Source organism: Oncorhynchus gorbuscha, linkage group LG03 (assembly GCF_021184085.1).
Source record: "Oncorhynchus gorbuscha isolate QuinsamMale2020 ecotype Even-year linkage group LG03, OgorEven_v1.0, whole genome shotgun sequence".
In the NCBI taxonomy this organism is placed as follows: Eukaryota; Metazoa; Chordata; class Actinopteri; order Salmoniformes; family Salmonidae; genus Oncorhynchus; species Oncorhynchus gorbuscha.
In genome coordinates this window covers 52,595,598-52,613,511 of record NC_060175.1, presented here as the reverse complement: position 1 = coordinate 52,613,511, position 17,914 = coordinate 52,595,598, and the positions used below count along the sequence as shown (strand labels likewise).

General features: G+C 43.9%; 1 protein-coding gene across 1 annotated transcript in view; it reads right to left on the bottom strand.

Moving 5' to 3' along the window:
* The window catches only part of LOC124031537 (forkhead box protein J3-like), an 83,525-nt gene that overhangs the window by 16,959 nt on the left and 48,652 nt on the right, over positions 1-17,914 (bottom strand). Inside the window, exons 3-5 of the mRNA XM_046342909.1 lie at positions 8,492-8,566; positions 4,076-4,159; positions 1,741-1,842 (exon numbers count right to left, since the gene is read on the bottom strand). Coding sequence (XP_046198865.1) covers positions 1,741-1,842; positions 4,076-4,159; positions 8,492-8,566 — 261 coding nt within the window. The remainder of the gene's footprint in view (positions 1-1,740; positions 1,843-4,075; positions 4,160-8,491; positions 8,567-17,914) is intronic.

Below are 17,914 nucleotides of genomic sequence, written 5' to 3'. Positions count from 1 at the left end.
AATGCCCAACTGGGGTTCGAAACCCCGGCAAATCAATGACGAGTGCTTATTTGTTTAGTTGAGAGGAGGAAAGACAGACACGTGTGTGTGTGTGTGTGTGTGTGTTTACAGTGCCCCCTCACCAACCACCCCAAGACAACGGGCAGCCACTCACACAAACAAGACTCTTCTAACTGCACAGAACAAAAAGACACATAACACACACACACACACACACACACACACACACACACACACACACACACACACACACACACACACACACACACACACGTTTATATTAAACCCAGTCTTTTTTGTGCCTGCTGCAGTAAATGAATAAGCGTCTTGCAGGCTTTTTAAAAGTACTCCAGAGAGCTGCCCCCACTGGGCCCAGAGGAGCGTGCTTAAGGTTAAAAAGCCTATTTCAATTCCAGAGTGAACCGCACACTCAGAGCAAACTGCTTGCAGTCCCTGGGGTTTCTCAACATCTCTGCAGTATTGGCCCCACCCACACACACACCCACCCCTGCAGCAGAGAGGGTAATGTCCCCAACCACACTGGATGGACAGAGAAGGACTGGGCATCAACCTCCAGGTGTGTCGGCAGTAGGGTTGGGGTCAGTTCCATTGCTCCTCAACAAGTAAACCAAATTCCAATTCGACATTCTCTTCATGGAAATTAGAAATGTCAGTGTACTTCCTGAATTGACCCCAACCCTAGTGTGTAGAGTATCACATTGCAAAGTCTGTGTGTAGGGTTGATCATATTGCAGAACGTCAAAGTATCGATACCGTATTGCATAGTACGAGTAATCCCTTGTGGTGCTGTGTGTGTGAGCGGAATGAAACTGGAGTGGAGCGTGCCTAATTTGGCTGGAGCGGATTAAAAAATATATATATGTTTGGATCGACCTTCTCCCCCACTCCAATTTTTCTCCGGTACCACTCAGCTACGAGCTCTAGGCTCTGCCCAGCATTTTGCTTCATTTCCTTCATCACGGTTCTTTTAAAAAGCCAGGGCCTCCCGTTGTATTTATTTAACCTAACCCACCACTAATGCGCAGAGATGTTGACGTGAGTCGACTGAGAAATAGGTCACACGGCCTGTGTTATTGATGGCAAGACAACCAATGAGCCGACGCAGCAGCAACGGAGATGTTTTGATTTCTACATAGGCTATTGTTAAAAGAGGAGTCAGAGTTTGTAACTGTCCATCAACTTTCAAATGTGAGCACCACAGAGACAACTGAAGTATCCGATTATCAATTGATTTTAAAAATAAATATTTTTTTTACACATCAGGTAGATCCTTGTTGAATTAGCCTGCCCTACAACATGTTGAAATGTTGACGATTGTTATGATAGCCAACTTCAAAACCAAATGTTTGAAGGAGTGACTGTTAAATTCTATTTTAAAACACAAAATTTGAGAACATTTGGAGCAGCATTTTTATTTATTTTTTTGCAGAGAGGAGGAAAAGGACATTGACCGGTCTGAGCAACGAGGGTGGATTTCTGACCGCTCAACTCCGCTCGCACACTCAACACTACAGTATTTTTGTATACAGTGCTTCTTGTGCTGCATTGCAGCTGGGCGTTAGTGTGAGATGTACTGGAAAGAATCTGTAAATGTGTGTATGTGTGTGTTTATCCCAGTTGAGTGCTACTCTCAGGGGGGGAATAAGCTGTGGGTGGTTGGGTGTAGGGGAGGGAGGGTCAGGGCAGTGCAGTGTGTGCAGGTGCATGCTGGGTAGGTACCTTGTTCGTCACAGTGTTGATTGCCAGCGTTGGAGAGGCACTTCCAGAGATCATACAGTCCATTCCCAAAGACTCCGACTCCAGGCTGTACGGTGTGGAAGCCTGGAGGAGGGAGACCAAAAAGAAACACTCTTAGCTAATTATCAAATAAAGGAGCACAAAAAAAACAAACATTCTAAACTAATTATCAGAATGATACAGGACCTCAAGCCATAGGTGGAGGTAAAGGTCCTAACACTCATGTTCCAGTGTTTGATGGGAAGCTCGTTTTCCTTCCAGGCAATAGGGAGGGTTGCAGATCCCCAGTATGGAAAATACACCAGGACCATTTATAAAACAACAAAAAGGAGCAACACCTTTATTTAGGTCACATCGGAAATATTTCCAGAGGAGATGGAGAGAAGAGCACAGCCCCCATTGCTCCCTGCACGGCTCGGTCGGAGGGAGATAACTCCACCACGCCTGTCTCCCAAAACTGCTTACTGTAAGAGGATTGGCTGGCAACAATACCATTTTTAATTCATGATAAACATAAATGAGATTTCACCATTTCTAATGTCGGAGGACTTAAATGGGATGCCTTGTAGGCAGCCAGTCAAAATTGTAGGGGAGGATGGCGTGCACGTGTCATACCAACAACATACATGTACAAACTTGAGTGAACACTGTGCATATCATGCTTTTGAATTACACAACAATTACTATATTTAAGCTCATTTACACTGTGTGTCACATATATTGAATGTGCGTTGCTCTATCCCTCTCCCTATCTTACAACCGCAGATAGACACACACACACGTGGGTGGTTAACGGAGTGAGCGGGTTTGCCTTTCCACTGATTCTTTGTGTCTTCGTCTCAGTGTTTCAACCGAAGCCCCACATGTCTTCTTGTAGCCTATGGTGGGCCACACAGGGGAGGCCAGACTGCAGTAGCCAGGGAGGAAGGGATGGATGCCTCGTAGCCAGGTCAATCTGGGCAGTTGACTAAACCAGTATATTACACTGGACACGACTCATGCATAATTAAAAGACAAACGCTCCCACTCAGAATAACCAGCCAGAGGACATCAATTGATGTTCGGAATATTATATATATATATATATATATATATATATATATATATATATATATATGTGTGTACACAAAAGTATGTGGACACCCCTTCACATTAGTGGATCCAGCCATTTCAGCCACACCCGTTCCAGACAGGTGTATAAATAAATAAAAATCTGCACACAGACATGCAATCTCCATAGGAAAACATTGGCAGTAGAATGGCCTTACTGAAGAGCTCAGTGACTCAACGTGGCACCGTTGTTACATTCCTGCCCTGCTAGAGCTGCCCTGGTCAACTGCAAGTGCTGTTACTGTTAAGTGGTAGGCCCAACCGCAAAGTGGTAGGCCACACAAGCTCACAGAACTGCCGAGCACTGAAGAACGAAAAAAAAAGAAAAAAAAGCCTGTCCTTGGTTGCAACACTCACTACTAAGTTCCAAACTGCCTCTGGAAGCAACGTCAGCACAATAACTGTTAGTCGGAAGCTTCACGAAATGGGTTTCCATGGCCAAGCAGCCGCACACAAGCTTAAGATCACCATGCGCAAAGCCAAAATTTGGCTGGAGTGGTGTCAAGCTCGCCGCCATTGCACTCTGGGGCAGTGGAAATGCATTTTCTGGAGTGATGAATCACACGTCACCATATGGCAGTGCGACGGCTGAATCTGGCAGACGCGAGAAGGCTACCTGTCCCAATGCATTGTAGGTGCTATTTTTCATGGTTTGGGCTACGCCCCTTAGTTCCAGTGAAGGGAAATGAACGCAACATACAATTCTGTACTTCCAACTTTGTGGCATCAGTTTGGGGAAGGCTCTTTCCTGTTTCAGCATGACAATTCCCCATGCACAAAGCAAGGTCCATACAGAAATGGTTTGTCGAGATCAGTGTGGAAGAACTTGACTGGCCTGCACAGAGCCCTTACCTCAACCCCATCTAACTCCTGTGGGATGAATTGGAATGCTGATTGAGAAAAGGCCTAATCTTCCAACACCAGTGCCTGTCCTCACTAATGCTCATGGCTGAATGGAAGCAAGTCCCTCTAGCAATGTTCCAACATCTAGTGGAAATGCTTCCCGGAAGAGTGGAGGCTGTTATAGCAGCAAAGGGGGGGGACCAACTCCATATTAATGCCCGTGATTTTGGAACGAGGTGTTCGACAAGCAGGTGTCCACATACTTTTTGTCATGTAGTGTATGTAAATAATGGCATGTGTTAAGTGAGGGTATCTACAACTGTATGAAGACAAAGAATCATGGTGTGTGGTCTGGGGGACTTACCCTCTCTCCGGACCGTGGCCTCTTCTTCGGCCGTGTGGGCAAGGCGTCTTCCTTTGGGTTGGTGTCGATGGCCCAGTAGGAGCCCTGTGGAGGAGAGGGGGGGAGAGAGGACCATTGAGCACCGCAGTAAAGAACAGAACAGACAAAGCCTTGCCTGGCACCACAGGAATGTTAGCAATGGACATATGGCTTTCCATCTCAGGACAAAGAGTAAAATCTGACTTTTTTGGTACTGCCACATTAGTGCTTTGACAAAATGCTAGAAAAACACAATCCACAACAACAACAAAAAAGTAGTCCTGTGTGGGTATTAAGTGTGTACGTGGGTTTTGTTTGTAATTGGAGGGAGCTGTGTTTCATGGCAAGGCTTCCCTTTGTCTTTGGTGCTCGTTAGTTAGAGACTGGGGCTGTTGAACTGGTAAACCCCTCCTGAAGCAGTGCTAGTGTATCCAACCTGCTGTCGACAGGCGCAGGAGCAGCGCTTTGGGTTTCTGTTCCATGTCTGAGCCCAGCTAATCAAGGAGAGAATAGACCTGCTGGCTCGGAGGCTGCAGCTCCACACAACTCCACCCCGTGGCTGCATTATTTATCTCCGCATTCGGACACATTTAATTCATTTTTCAATGGCAATTCCTCCCTGAAGCCACAAGCATCACTGCTTACAGTGGTTAAAATGAGATTCTCAGCCCCAGGCCATTACAAGTTGTGATTTAAAAAATATATATATTTTATATTACTCCTGATAGAATCATTCACAATTGTCCGGGGAAGTGAGATCAGGACCTTTAAAATGACTTCCTTAGCAGGGAGAATAATTGATATTTACAGAGAAATTGTCAGTCTAGACAACAGAAGAGAAAGTGCTGTTGCAACAACCTGTGTCTAAAGGCATCTATACAACACGTGTCCCGTAGTAGGCCCATTTCATACTCGTCACGGTACTACTGCCATCTAAAGCACGGTCCTGTGTTTCTCTCCGAGCTTTCATTTTGAAACGCTGCAACTTTAACTCCACTGCTGCAACAATAAAATGTTGAGAAAATATGTTTTCATATTTTCTAAACCTCGGGGTCAATTAGTGTTTCCCTCAGAGGGAGAATAATTCACAGTGGAAATTAACCAGAGACAATTAAGCAGTAATAATATACAAGTCAGAAGTTTACATACACTTAGGTTAGAGTCATTAAAACTCATTTTTCAACCACTCCACAAATTTCTTGTTAAAAAAATAGTTTTGACAAGTCGGTTAGGACACTACTTTGTGCATGACAAGTAATTTTTCCAACAATTGTTTACAGACAGATTATTTCACTTATAATTCACTGTATCACAATTCCAACAGGTCAGAAGTTTAAATACACTAAGTTGACTGTGCCTTTAAACCACTTGGAAAATTCCAGAAAATGATGCCATGGCTTTAGAAGCTTCTGATAGGCTAATTGACATAATTTGAGTCAATTGGAAGTGTACATGTGGATGTATTTCAAGGCCTACCTTCAAACTCGGTGCCTCTCTGCTTGACATCATGGGAAAAATCTAAAGAAACCAGCCAAGACATCACTTTTTTTAGCAGACCTCTACAAGTCTGGTTCATCCTTGGGAGCAATTTCCAAACGCCTGAAGGTACCACGTTCATCTATACAAACAATAGTATGCAGGTATAAACACCATGGGATCACGCAGCCGTCATACCGCTCAGGAGACGCGTTCTGTCAACAACAGCAAAGAACCTTGTGAAGATGCTGTGAAGATGCTGGAGGAAACAGTTATACAAGTCTCTAATCGACAATCCAAAACCGCCAGAAAAAAGCCAGACTACAGTTTGCAACTGCACATGGGGACAAAGATCGCACTTTTCTGGTCTGATGAAACAAAAATAAAACTGTTTGGCCATAATGACCATCGTTATGTTTGGAGGAAAGGGGGAGGCTTGCAAGCCGAAGAACACCATTCCAAGCGTGAAGCACAGGGGTGGCAGCATCATGTTGTGGGGTGCTTTGCTGCGGGAGGGACTGGTGCACTTCACAAAATAGATGGAATCATGAGGTAGGAAAATTCTGTGGATGAATTGAAACAGCATCTCAAGACATCAGTCAGGAAGCTAAAGCTTGGTCGCAAATGGACAATGACCTCAAGCATACTTCCAAAGTTGTGGCAAAATGGCTTAAGGACAACAAAGTCAAGGTATTGGAGTGGCCATCACAACACCCTGACCTCAATCCCATAGAAAATTTGTGGGCAGAACTGAAAAAGCGTGTGCGAGCAAGGAGGCCTAAAAACCTGACTCAGTTATGCCAGCTCTGTTAGGAGGAATGGGCCAAAATTCCCCCAACTTATTGTGGGAAGCTTGTGGAAGGCTACCTGAAACGTTTGACCCAAGTTTAAATTGTTTAAGGCAATGTTACCAAATACTAATTGATTGTATGTAAACTTCTGACCCACTGTGAATGTGATGAAAGAAATAAAAGCTGAAATAAATCATTCTGACATTTCACATTCTTAGAATAAAGTGGTAATCCTAACTGACCTAAAACAGGGACTTTACTAGGATTAAAGGTCAGGAATTGTGAAAAACTGGAGTTTAAAATGTATTTGGCAAAGGAGTATGTAAACTTCAGACTCAACTGTATATGTGAGTATAAATCCCATTATACCTCACTGTTCTGTAGCCCAATTCCATTGTTGGTATATTTGGCGATGTTGGTCTTCACTGCAAGAGGCTGAGAGTAACGGACAGAGAAACGTCTAAGGACGCCTGAAGGTGAGCTGCCTGAGCTGCGTGTTTTGATCAAAGCATCTGGTTCACTGCTAGATGTATGAGGATTTTGGGGTTAACTGTTTCAATTAGAGCTCTTGGTAGACTCAGACTCACTGCGCCGGTGGAGAGACGGGCGGCGTTTCTTTTAATTAGGCAACAAAAAAAAAATCTTTAAGCACAAACCCTTGGGGAGTTTCTGCATTTCTCCACACGCCCCTCGAGACTCAACGGGGGACGAGACTTAAATAAATCACAAATGCACTGCATCATAGTGAAGCCGGCAAAGCAAGAATGTCTGTCCATAATGTAAGCTACAAATGTAAGGAAAACTAAGCTCTACCATCCATGTAGTCTCTACACAAAATGCCATGGACATGTGATGATTCCACCAGAAGCCCTGATGACCTGATTCTCTCAGAGGCTGGTGATTTTCCTACAGTATTGTATGTCAACCTATTTGTTTTAATCACGGTGCACATTTAGCATTCCTAACCGGTTAACACGCGATATAAATAGGTCTCTGCAGTGGGAGCCGTAACAGCACTTTTACACCCCCCCCCCCCCCCCACGGTGAAGGTGTACGCCACGCATGTCATCTCGCTCTCCATCTCAGAGGTAGACACGGTGCTCTCCTATCTCATCCGACCAGCACTGCTCATATCCCTGCCACATTACAATACTGATGGAACCTATCTAGAGGCTAGCACTTCTTTGAAGTTGTCTTGGGGGGGGGTGAGGAAAATTCCAAATTAAAGTTGGCCATGCATTTGGAATGGGACTCACAGCAATAGATTATTTTGTATTTAGTGCAGCTCCCAGGAGTGTCAATATCAGAGGATTACAGCAAAACATGAAATTAGCATTCAGTCCCCAACCTCTACAGTACATAGCTTGGCGTAGCTCTTCAAGCCACTGTGTGCCTGTTCATGTGCCTGTTCGCCAGACAAAAACTCTTCCATATGGTTCGTCCAATTCACATAACCAGGATACACTAAATATAGGCCCACATGGTCCAACCACGTGAGAAACAAAGCGCAGTGAGATACACGAGTAAAGACAAGGGACAGGGCGAGAGATGGGAGTGATTGTGCGGTAAAACAGGCTGGTATGGGAGCTGGTGGTGTCATAGCAGCAGTCCCTGCCGGCCTAAGATGACGGGGCGGGAGAGGCAGGTGCTGTATGTGTCAGCGTGGCCTCCCTCTCCTCTCACCCTAAATGCTGATCTGGGGGCTTTTCTCCTCATAACCCAGCCCAGAGAGGCACTTTTTGAGCGTTACTCGAAAAGCACTGAATACGGCCTTATTTTGGACTATTCCCACAAGGACAGTGACTTATTATCACATCTTCGTACTTAGTCTGCCCGCAGGTCTAAAAAACAAAAGCAAAAAAAAAAATGGTCTTTACATTTGACATGCAATTTTGTGGGGGTGGAATGTTCCAAATAGATTAGGAGCCATGCATTTCCAGACTGTCAGAGCACACTGGCAGGTGTTCACAGAGAACATGTTCCTCATGCAGACAACATTAGATCATATTGGAGGACTACATGCAAAGAGTGAGTCTAGACTAGTAGGTCCGTCTGTGGACACCAGACGCTTATTTCCGCTACGTTCAGTCATCTCTGTATTTTGGGTTTGAATGAAACACGGTCGTCTTACCTTTCCCGGGTCGTCTTTGGAGCGAGGCACTTTGAGAAAACACTTGTTCAATGACAGATTGTGCCGTATTGAGTTCTGTGGGGAGAGAGAGAGAGAAATTTGGGGTTAGAGATAAGGGATTTCATTTTCCCCCCACTTTTTAAATCACATTAAAAAGTGAAGAGGTCTCGTGTCTTTGAGCAGAGAGCATGTCATAGTCACAGAGGCTGTGCCATTGTGAGCAAGATCAAACAGGGACCTTTGTAGCATGGTACATCGTCATCCTTTGGTGTCAAGTCCCATTTCCTATCAAGATACACTTGTTTTAAAAATGACACCTTGGGAGGAAATAAACTGCTATATCTGTGACTAGATGTAAGTCTACACACTGTCACTGGACCAGGCCAAAGCTACCAGGACCGGGCCTAATCTACCCGGTAACAGCAGACTGGCTTCTTCTACTTCTCAAATTACATGGGCGCCAAACAATCAAAGCTCAGCTTGAATTAAGAGACACGCATCCCAAATGAATCCCTCACTGGGACGATGCCTGATATTAATTAATGCTACACAAGTCTCCTTGGGGGGGAAGGGGGGGGAAGAAATAAATTATGTAGATCATTCTGAAACTTAACTCATCACGGTGTTAGCTATTCCTCACCCACAGAGGCTGATATACATTTCTGCCTGGTCGGGGGCTCGAAGCAGCCATGATGATGGCTGTAGAGTGGAGCGGTGCTCCTGGTCTAGTATCAGTTAGGGTGGAGCCGGCCAGCCTCCTGGAATCAGCTGGGGCTGGGCCAGCCACAGGCTTAACGGACTAGCCGAATGCACACATCTCCACACCATTCTAGTATTGACAGATGGCTGCACTAAGCACCTTTGAGATCCTCAGACGAGTCGGACGGTCGTTGGGCAGATGTGTGATGTGTACAGCCCAAAGCCGATAAGATGGCACTGATTGTAACAGCAGTATAGAGAAATACACCTCAGGAAGAGAGGACAACGACAGTCTTGTTATCAAGCTGTCGATCTCCGGTGGTAAAATCCCCTGAAATGCTAAAATCCAAAACACCAAAACATACACAACCTGATGCAACAAAAAGTGGCAGGACCGTTACAGGAAGGGCAGATTGTGTTCATTATAGAAAAATAAAACATTCATTTTTTAATCTCAAAAACGAGGCTAATCAAACCCCAAAATCTGTGTCACCGTCTGACAGCATCAGTGCTATATCTTCCAGTCTAGTGTGGGACTGGAGTGTATCAGTCAGTGTCCGTGGTTGATGGAGAGATGGTCCAGCAAGCCTGCCTGCTCTACTGGGAATCGGTTGGAGCAGCCGTTCAGTCAGGCCTGGCAGGGCTTCCTCACAGACTGCACTAAAATCAGTAGGATGGTCTGTATCCAGTCTGCCCGCCAGTCAGTCTTTGCCTACACTCCTCCTGCATTAGAGCAGGAGTTCTCCAAACGTTCACTCAGGCCCCCCTTCCAGCATTGGGGAGCATTCAATATTGAATTTTTGTGTGTGTTTGTGTGTGTGGGGGGGCTGCCATGGCCAACAGTTTGGGAACCACTGCATTAGTTGATATGACCACATGTCAAGTGGGGGCACTCAGCTGTGTCTGACACTGTGCATGTGGATACATCTGTATAGACATACAGTAGACTATGCAGAATATTCATAGCCTACATTCAGGTCCAGGAACAGAATGGTGTGATGCAAGCCATCAGTTTGGAAAACATTAAGGCCATTAGGTCCCTATGAAGACAAAAGAGAGAGAGAAAGGAGGGCCCGAGTGTAATGCTGACCTTACAATGTCTTACAAGCGTAAGCACTTAAGACCGAAGTAAAACCCATTCACCTTCCACAGACTGAGCCGGCGTGGAGCAGGAGGGCATGTCGAGCACTTGACGCCACGAGGTGAGAAGGGCAAGTAGCGTTCAGCGAGATGTTGCTCAGTCGCGATTTAGTGCCTTCTTGCAGGTTGAAATCATTGATACGGTCATCCAGGTCTGACCCAGCCTAGAGTACAGCCAGTGCATTAACAGGTTGACTTTTTAAAATGAACTCTTCTCTCCGACCGTCTCTGTGCGCCAGCGACACACTGTATTCTATCAAACACGCTCCCATCTAAGCTTACAAGTCACTCGTGTGAAACTAACAGGCTGAGGGTCAATCATAGGAGAAAGGGTGAAATGGAGTGGATAGAAGCGTTTAACAGGTTACGACCGCAGCGTCTCGCAGAGAAACATCAGGAGAGCCACTTCGGCTCCATTTGAGAGACCCTAGCATCCTTGCAGGGAGGCAGAGCACAACCCGTCAATAAGATGACAACGCGCTGGTGAGAATCCTCCCAATTAAAGCCAGTTAGCTTTTCCAAAACAAACACTTTATGGCTATACTACAATTAGCCTTAGCATCTCCAGCATGCAGCGCATCATACGGACACATAATGATGACGGAGCAGCCAGATCAGTAACCCACAGTGTGGTCAGAAGTACACTGAGTAGAAGGATTTATTGCATTAAGGTAGTATTGCAGGGGTCAATCCAAAGTACTGCCCAGCACGTACAGCACCTGCAACCCCCACAGTGCGGCTCACGCCCAGCCGGTGTGCGTGTCTCCCACTGTCGCCACACACACACACACAGTCACAAAACTAACATGGTGATCCAACGCCAGGACAGCACCGCCCCTGCCCCGTCCCGCCTTAACACATCACTCACCACCACCCTCTCGACACCCCTGCGGCTCAGCAGAAGGGTAGCCAGGGGAAAGTAGGTCACGTTGACGACCTCGCGTCGCGTGTCAAACGTTCAGAGTGAGGCAAAGGGACAGGCCGTGTCACTGCCCTGCGCCTCACAGGGGGGGTAAGGAGTGGGGGCCAGTGCACCCTGCCGAGACCCAGCGGTCCGCAGCATCCCCGGGATGCAACTGCGACGCAGGGAGGTTAAGTTCTCTCACACAGAGAGAACCCGTGGAGAAAAGAGGACTCTCCACAGGTCTAACGCAGTCCTCTGCTGCTGCACCTCCACATGTCCTATTGACAGGCAAGCCAACACATCGCATTTCTCCCTCCTCATGTAAAAGTTGAGTATTTACTTATGAGCCCATTTAAAAAACGAAAATAAAAAATCTTCGTAAGGGAAGGCCCAAACGAGCGCTTTAAACTCCAAATGGAACAGCGCTTACATGCCTTCAGATTTGCAGCAGTGTGTGATCAATATGTTTTCCCACAACTGTGCAGTGTCAGGATTGGAACCCATTATATTGCATAACCCTGAGCTGTTGTACTGGAGTTGCAGTTTCTTTTGACACTTTTCCCCCAATAATAACAACACTAACAACGTACCCACAAGTTCACTTTACATTCCAAACATCTCTCCTCAACATTAACAATTAAAAACAGACAGCACCACCAGGCTTTTAAGAGCATTTTAAACATGCATGTAAAAATAAAAAAATATATAATTACAGGCCTTTGCAGCCAAAAACAAATGGTACAAGGATAGCATGACCTTTAAATGACCTGTGGGGAAAAACTCCATGTGAATGGCTGAGGCAGACAAAGAATTGAGCCACTGCTGCTGCAGTGCATACATCAGATCTAGTCTTGTTATACAGAAAGGGATGTGATCTTTCAGATAAGGCCTGCAGCAGCATTCTGTGAGCAAGGACAGAAAGAGAGCGAGAGAGAGGACTGAGCCACAGCACAGCTATGATACAACAAAGGAAGGAACCAACCAGCAGCGAGGATAAAGCATTGGTACAGTAGATTTGTTTGCATTGTTGTTACACACATTCTATACAAGGTCCCATTCCTACACAAAACATAAACCTGACCTCAGCTTCAGAGATCTCCACAGGGGCTAAGGAATGTAGCACCGTTGCCTTCTATTTGTTGTGGGTAGACGTTGAACGCCATAGCGCGCGCACACGCGCATTCCTTCACTTCCCCACCGAACACAGTTCTCCCCCAACCCCACCACCTGAAGAGTAGACGCACAGTCAAGCACAGGCTCAACACACAGCACACACCGAAAATGTCTCATAACCAAAGTACTGAGACCCGTAGCCCACACTTGAAGAGCCACGAAGTCAACCGCAACGATTTTCAACTTGATTGTTTACAGGCTTCAAAGGCATATCATCTGCATCCCTTGGTATCTTGTAGCAGTCTTGGCATGCTAGGCTTTAAACCCCTTAGTCTGATCTTTACTCGCTTGTATGTCGTTTTAATAAAACAGTTTGCTTGATGCAGCAAAACGCATTCCAAGGTAAAACTAATACATTTAAAAACCCTACTTGGCCTGACTCCATTTAGTCGACTAGTCAATTGTTTGGTCGATAGGCTGTTAGTAGACAGAGATTTTTTTTATTTTTTAAATTAGTCGAGCCACGGCAAATAGATATAACTATACACATACAGTACCGGTCAAAAGTGTGGACACCTAATTCTGGGGTTTTAATTTTTACAATTTTCTACATTGTAGAATAATAGTGAAGCCATCAAAACTAGAGGTCAACCGATTGATTTTTCAACGCCGATGCCAATTATTGGAGGACCAAAAAAAGCTGATACTGATTAAAAATCGGATGATTTTTATATATTTGTAATAATGACAATTACAACAATGCTGAATGAACACTTAATATAATACATTAAATATATTTAGTCTCAAATAATGAAACCTGTTCAATTTGGTTTAAATAAAGAAAGTGCAATATGTGCCATGTAAAAAAAAAACTAATGTTTAAGTTCCTTGCTCAGAACATGAACTGGGAATATTGAACCACCAGCTTTCAAGTTTTAGGTTGTAGTTATTATAGGAATTATGACGCATCAACTATTTTGCTCCATACCATTTGTATTTCATATACCTTTGACTATTGGATGTTCTTATAGGCACTTTAGTACTGCCAGCCTAATCTCAGGAGTTGATAGGCTTGAAGTCATAAACAGCGCTGTGCTTCAAGCATTGCTAAGAGCTGCTGGCAAACTCAGGAAAGTGCTGTTTGAAGGAATGCTTACGAGCCTGCTGTTACATACCACCGCTCAGACAGACTGCTCTATCAAATAGACTTAATTATAATATAATAAACACAGAAATACGAGCTTTTGGTCATTAATATGGTAAAATATGGAAACTATCATTTCGAAAAAACAAAACCTTTATTCTTTCAGTGAAATACGGAACCGTTCTGTATTTTATCGAACGGGTGGCAACCCAAAGTTTAAATATTGCTGTTACATTGCACAACCTTCAATGTCATTTCATAATTATGTAAAATTCTGGCAAATTAGTTCACATCGAGCCAGGCGGCCCAAACTGTTGCATGTGCCCTGACTCTGCTTGCACTGAACGCAAGAGAAGTTACACAATTTCCCTAGTTACTATTGCCTGCTAACAGGAATTTTTTAAACTAAATATGCAGGTTTAAAAAAAAATACTCTTGTGTTTTGATTTTAAGAAAAGGCATTGATGTTTACGGTTAGGTACATTTGTGGACAAAATGGTGCTTTTTTTAAAATCGGCAATTCCTCTGTTTTATTTCCCAATCAATATCAAACACTCTGTCAATGCATTCGAAGGGTTTGCAAGACCCTATATATTTATAAGAATGGACAGAGCCCCGGTCTTAAAAGTCAGGTAACAGTGTTTAATTCAAGAGAGTACTGCCTTCACACACATTTTACCACCGGTTATAAAGTGAAAATGACGTCAGCGTTTTCTAAATGTTCTCTTTCTTGACACTGGTAGAGAGGCCCTATAGTTCGAGCCTTCCCTCCTCGCCTAAAGCCAAGGACAGTCAGTGTAGATAATAAATTAATTTGTACCAAGGAATTGTTCTAAACTTCTGACTATATTATATACAATTGGGAATGGGAGCAAGAGAGAAAATTCATACATGTACAGGAAATAACATTTGGACTAAATGTATACATAAGTCATCATTGATAAAAATTCCCTTAACACTGTGATTGGATGATAAATTAACAGGCACCACTTTGATTATATGCAACGCAGGACAAGCTAGTTAACCTAGTAATATCATCAACCATGTGTAGTTAACTAGTGATTGTTTTTTATAGGATAAGTTTAAACCAGGATAAGTTTAAACCTAGCTAGAAACTTACCTTGGCTCCATGCAGCAAAAAAGTCCATTTGACGCTGCATAAAAAGGTGGTCAGTCTGCCACGCAGTTTCCTCATGGATTGCAATGTAAATTGTCCATAATCGGCATTCAAAAAGGCCAATTACCAATTATGAAAAGTTGAAAAAGCGGCCCTAATTAAAATCGGTCAACCTCTAATCAAAACTACGAAATAACACATGGAATCATAAAAAAAAGCATTTGATTTAACTAGGCAAGTAGCTTAAGAACAAATTATTATTTACAATGGACGGCCTAGGAACAGTTTAACTGCCTTGTAAAGGCGCAGAACGACAGATTTCTACCTTGTCAGCTCAGGGATTCGATCGAGCAACATTTCGATTACTGGCCCAACTCTCTAACCAGTAGGCTACCTGCCGCCCCAATCATGCAGTAACCAAAAAAAGTTTAAAATCTTGAGTAAGGAAACACACCGGATTACTTTTGATCCCTTGCGTGAATAGCCGACAGCCGTGTGTCAGGAGCTCACTGGCACAGGAAACTGAGGGGCCAGGATATTTTATACAATGCTGCAAGTTAGCTAGCACAAACTTCAGGCTGGACCAAGTTAATAGTTGATACAATGTTTCAAGTTCCTTGCAGGCAGGCCATGGGTATCCAATGAGATATATATATATATATATTTTTTTTAAATCAGCATTTTTACCTATGTGCTGCAAATGTTATTTGTTGGCTTTATGTAGGCCATTTTTACATACTGGCAATAGTAGTTAAATTGTACAAATCTAAAGTTTCATTTAGAGAGAATTTTGATTAAACACATGACATTGATTTTGAGATATGAAGATCAATTCAAATGAAATGGTTCCATGAACATCGTAACTGGCACGCAGATCAGTAGAAATGGTACGATAGTCCTGTGGCCCCGGGCGCAGTGCACGCTTACACGGTCGCCAGGTGTACGGTGTTCCCGATACAGAGCGGCTGGCTTCCGGGTTAAGTGGGCATTGTGTCAAGAAGCAGTGCGGCTTGGTTGGGTCGGGTTTCAGAGGATGCATGGCTCTCGACCTTCGCCTCTCACGAGTCCGTACGGGAGTTGCAGCGTTAGACAAGACTAACTACCAATTGGATACCACAAAAATTGGGGAGAAAACAGGGTAGAGAAAAAGAAACCCCAAAAAATTAGAAGAGGTACAATACTTGGCACTCCAAATGGAAAAGTTTGCCAACCGCTGGTGTAGCCGATCACAGGCAATTTCAGGAGCTTAATGGCTGCAAAGGACAGTGGGAGAAGTCAGGAAAATGTTTTTCCTCTTCTGTTTAGGCTATAAAGATTCAGGCTCAGTCTTCATTTTTAAATCACAGAGCTTAAAAGCTTCCGACGTGCTCAGTAGCTTTACATATAGTTGATTTTATTCAAACATATGGTATCTATATGGAAAAATTGCACTTCTTAAAAATGTTGACCAAGCATGCAAGTTGAGGCCAAGTGAATTAAAAGACAGAAGAGGCAGTAAAAAAATAGAAAAACATGTCGATAACAAAACGCACAGTTTGTGATGCAGATCCTACCTAGCCTACCTGTGTGTAACATGTTGAAGTAGGCCTAATCTAAACCAAAACAAATCCTCTGCAAAGTGAGATTACACCAACTGGAAATTCTATTTCAAATGGTTAAATTTAAACCCATCCTTCACAAGTATATTAAAATGAAAGCGATAAATGCTCGCTTATGGAAATGTAGAAGATAAGATGCAATGCGCATAGCCGGCAAAGAAATCAGTGCTCAAAATAACCAGTGATAACTCCTGTTTCTACTGTACAATAAACTATTTGCTTAAAATCAGATAAAGCTTTTCAAAACGTACTGACTATTTAGAAAGGTTTCTCCTTACCATTTGGTGCTGAAGAGCTTCAGATCCAGTACAATAAAAAGCAACCCACGCAAGCCGTTTTAACCCCAGTTGAAGCAGTTCCGTCTACACCCACTGGATAACCATGGTGGGAGTTGCCTGCTAGGGTCATTTAGTTCCATACATATCTTAGATTCACTTCTGTATAGGCTGGTGTACATCTTCCATACATATGCATTGGGTCATGTTAGGTAATAGGCAGATGAGAGACGGGCTGGTTCCTGTCCATCAGGTGGGTATGGGATTGTTAAGCCTCGCTTGCCAGGCTTAGAGAGCTACTAGCTGATATTAACTACACTTTAGTGCAGGGGTGAGCGAAATACGGCCTACGGTCAGGGGCCAGCCAGTCGGTCGATTAAATATGGACCTCAGTATAAACACTGAAATAACTGCACCTTTTCTGGCCCGCAAACTAATTGTCCATTTTTCTCCATTAAAAATAAATAATAAAATAAATACATTTGTGCAGCCTTCAAGACACAATTATTACCCACTCCTGCTTAGTGTGTGGCTGGCTGTGAAGAGGAGACATGACTGGGAATTAAAATAGGTGTGGGAGACACAGAGCCCCTCCCAGGCAGGTATGCAGGGGACAAGAAGATGCCAAGAGAGAACTGGACACCGACTCACACGCCAATCAGTCACGGTCCATCCAAAATGCACTGGTAGATAGTCTGCTATTCGAAACAGAATATTCCCCATATTCTGGCTTTTCAGTTAGTCATAGAGAGTGTGATCCTAAAGACATCCATCTTCATCTGAAGTTACTTCGTGAAGGTAATCCAAGGATACTTACACCCACATTCAGTTTAGGCTCAGACAAAACTCCTATTCTCCGGAGTGACACAGAAGTTTATGAAAGCTACACTAAGGATGTTCCCTTTTCAGGAGTAGGAGGGGATTGGAGACCAAAAGCACTGCAAAGAAAGTGTTCTGAGCTCAACCTCGCTCACACCCACATCTTTACCTGCTTTGTTGGGTAACCTTGAGCTCAGTCTGCGGAGAAAAAGAAAATCCAAACTCTTCTGCATTATTTTCTGGATGCATTAAAGGTTACAGAGCTGACTCTTCAGTGCAACATGAGATTTTTTAACGTTTCCTTTCAAAATTGGTAGCCAGGTTGGCTGCTGCGAATTATTTTTTAAAGGCTACAGGGGGGGAATTCATTTAAATGTAACACTGAATGACAGGTCAACACAATGACAAAAGAGCTGAGCCACTCGTCTGAACCATTTTAATCATAGTCCTTCAGGAGCGCTCTCTCGCCTGGTGCTGAGAGCAAAGCACACACAGTCAAAGGGCTTTTCACAGTCTCCAGAGCAGAGCAGCTCCACTCATAACTAGAGCCTTTCAAATTGTTTTATTTTTGGCCTGATTCAGTTTAGTTCTCCCCAAAAATTGGTGTTTAGTTT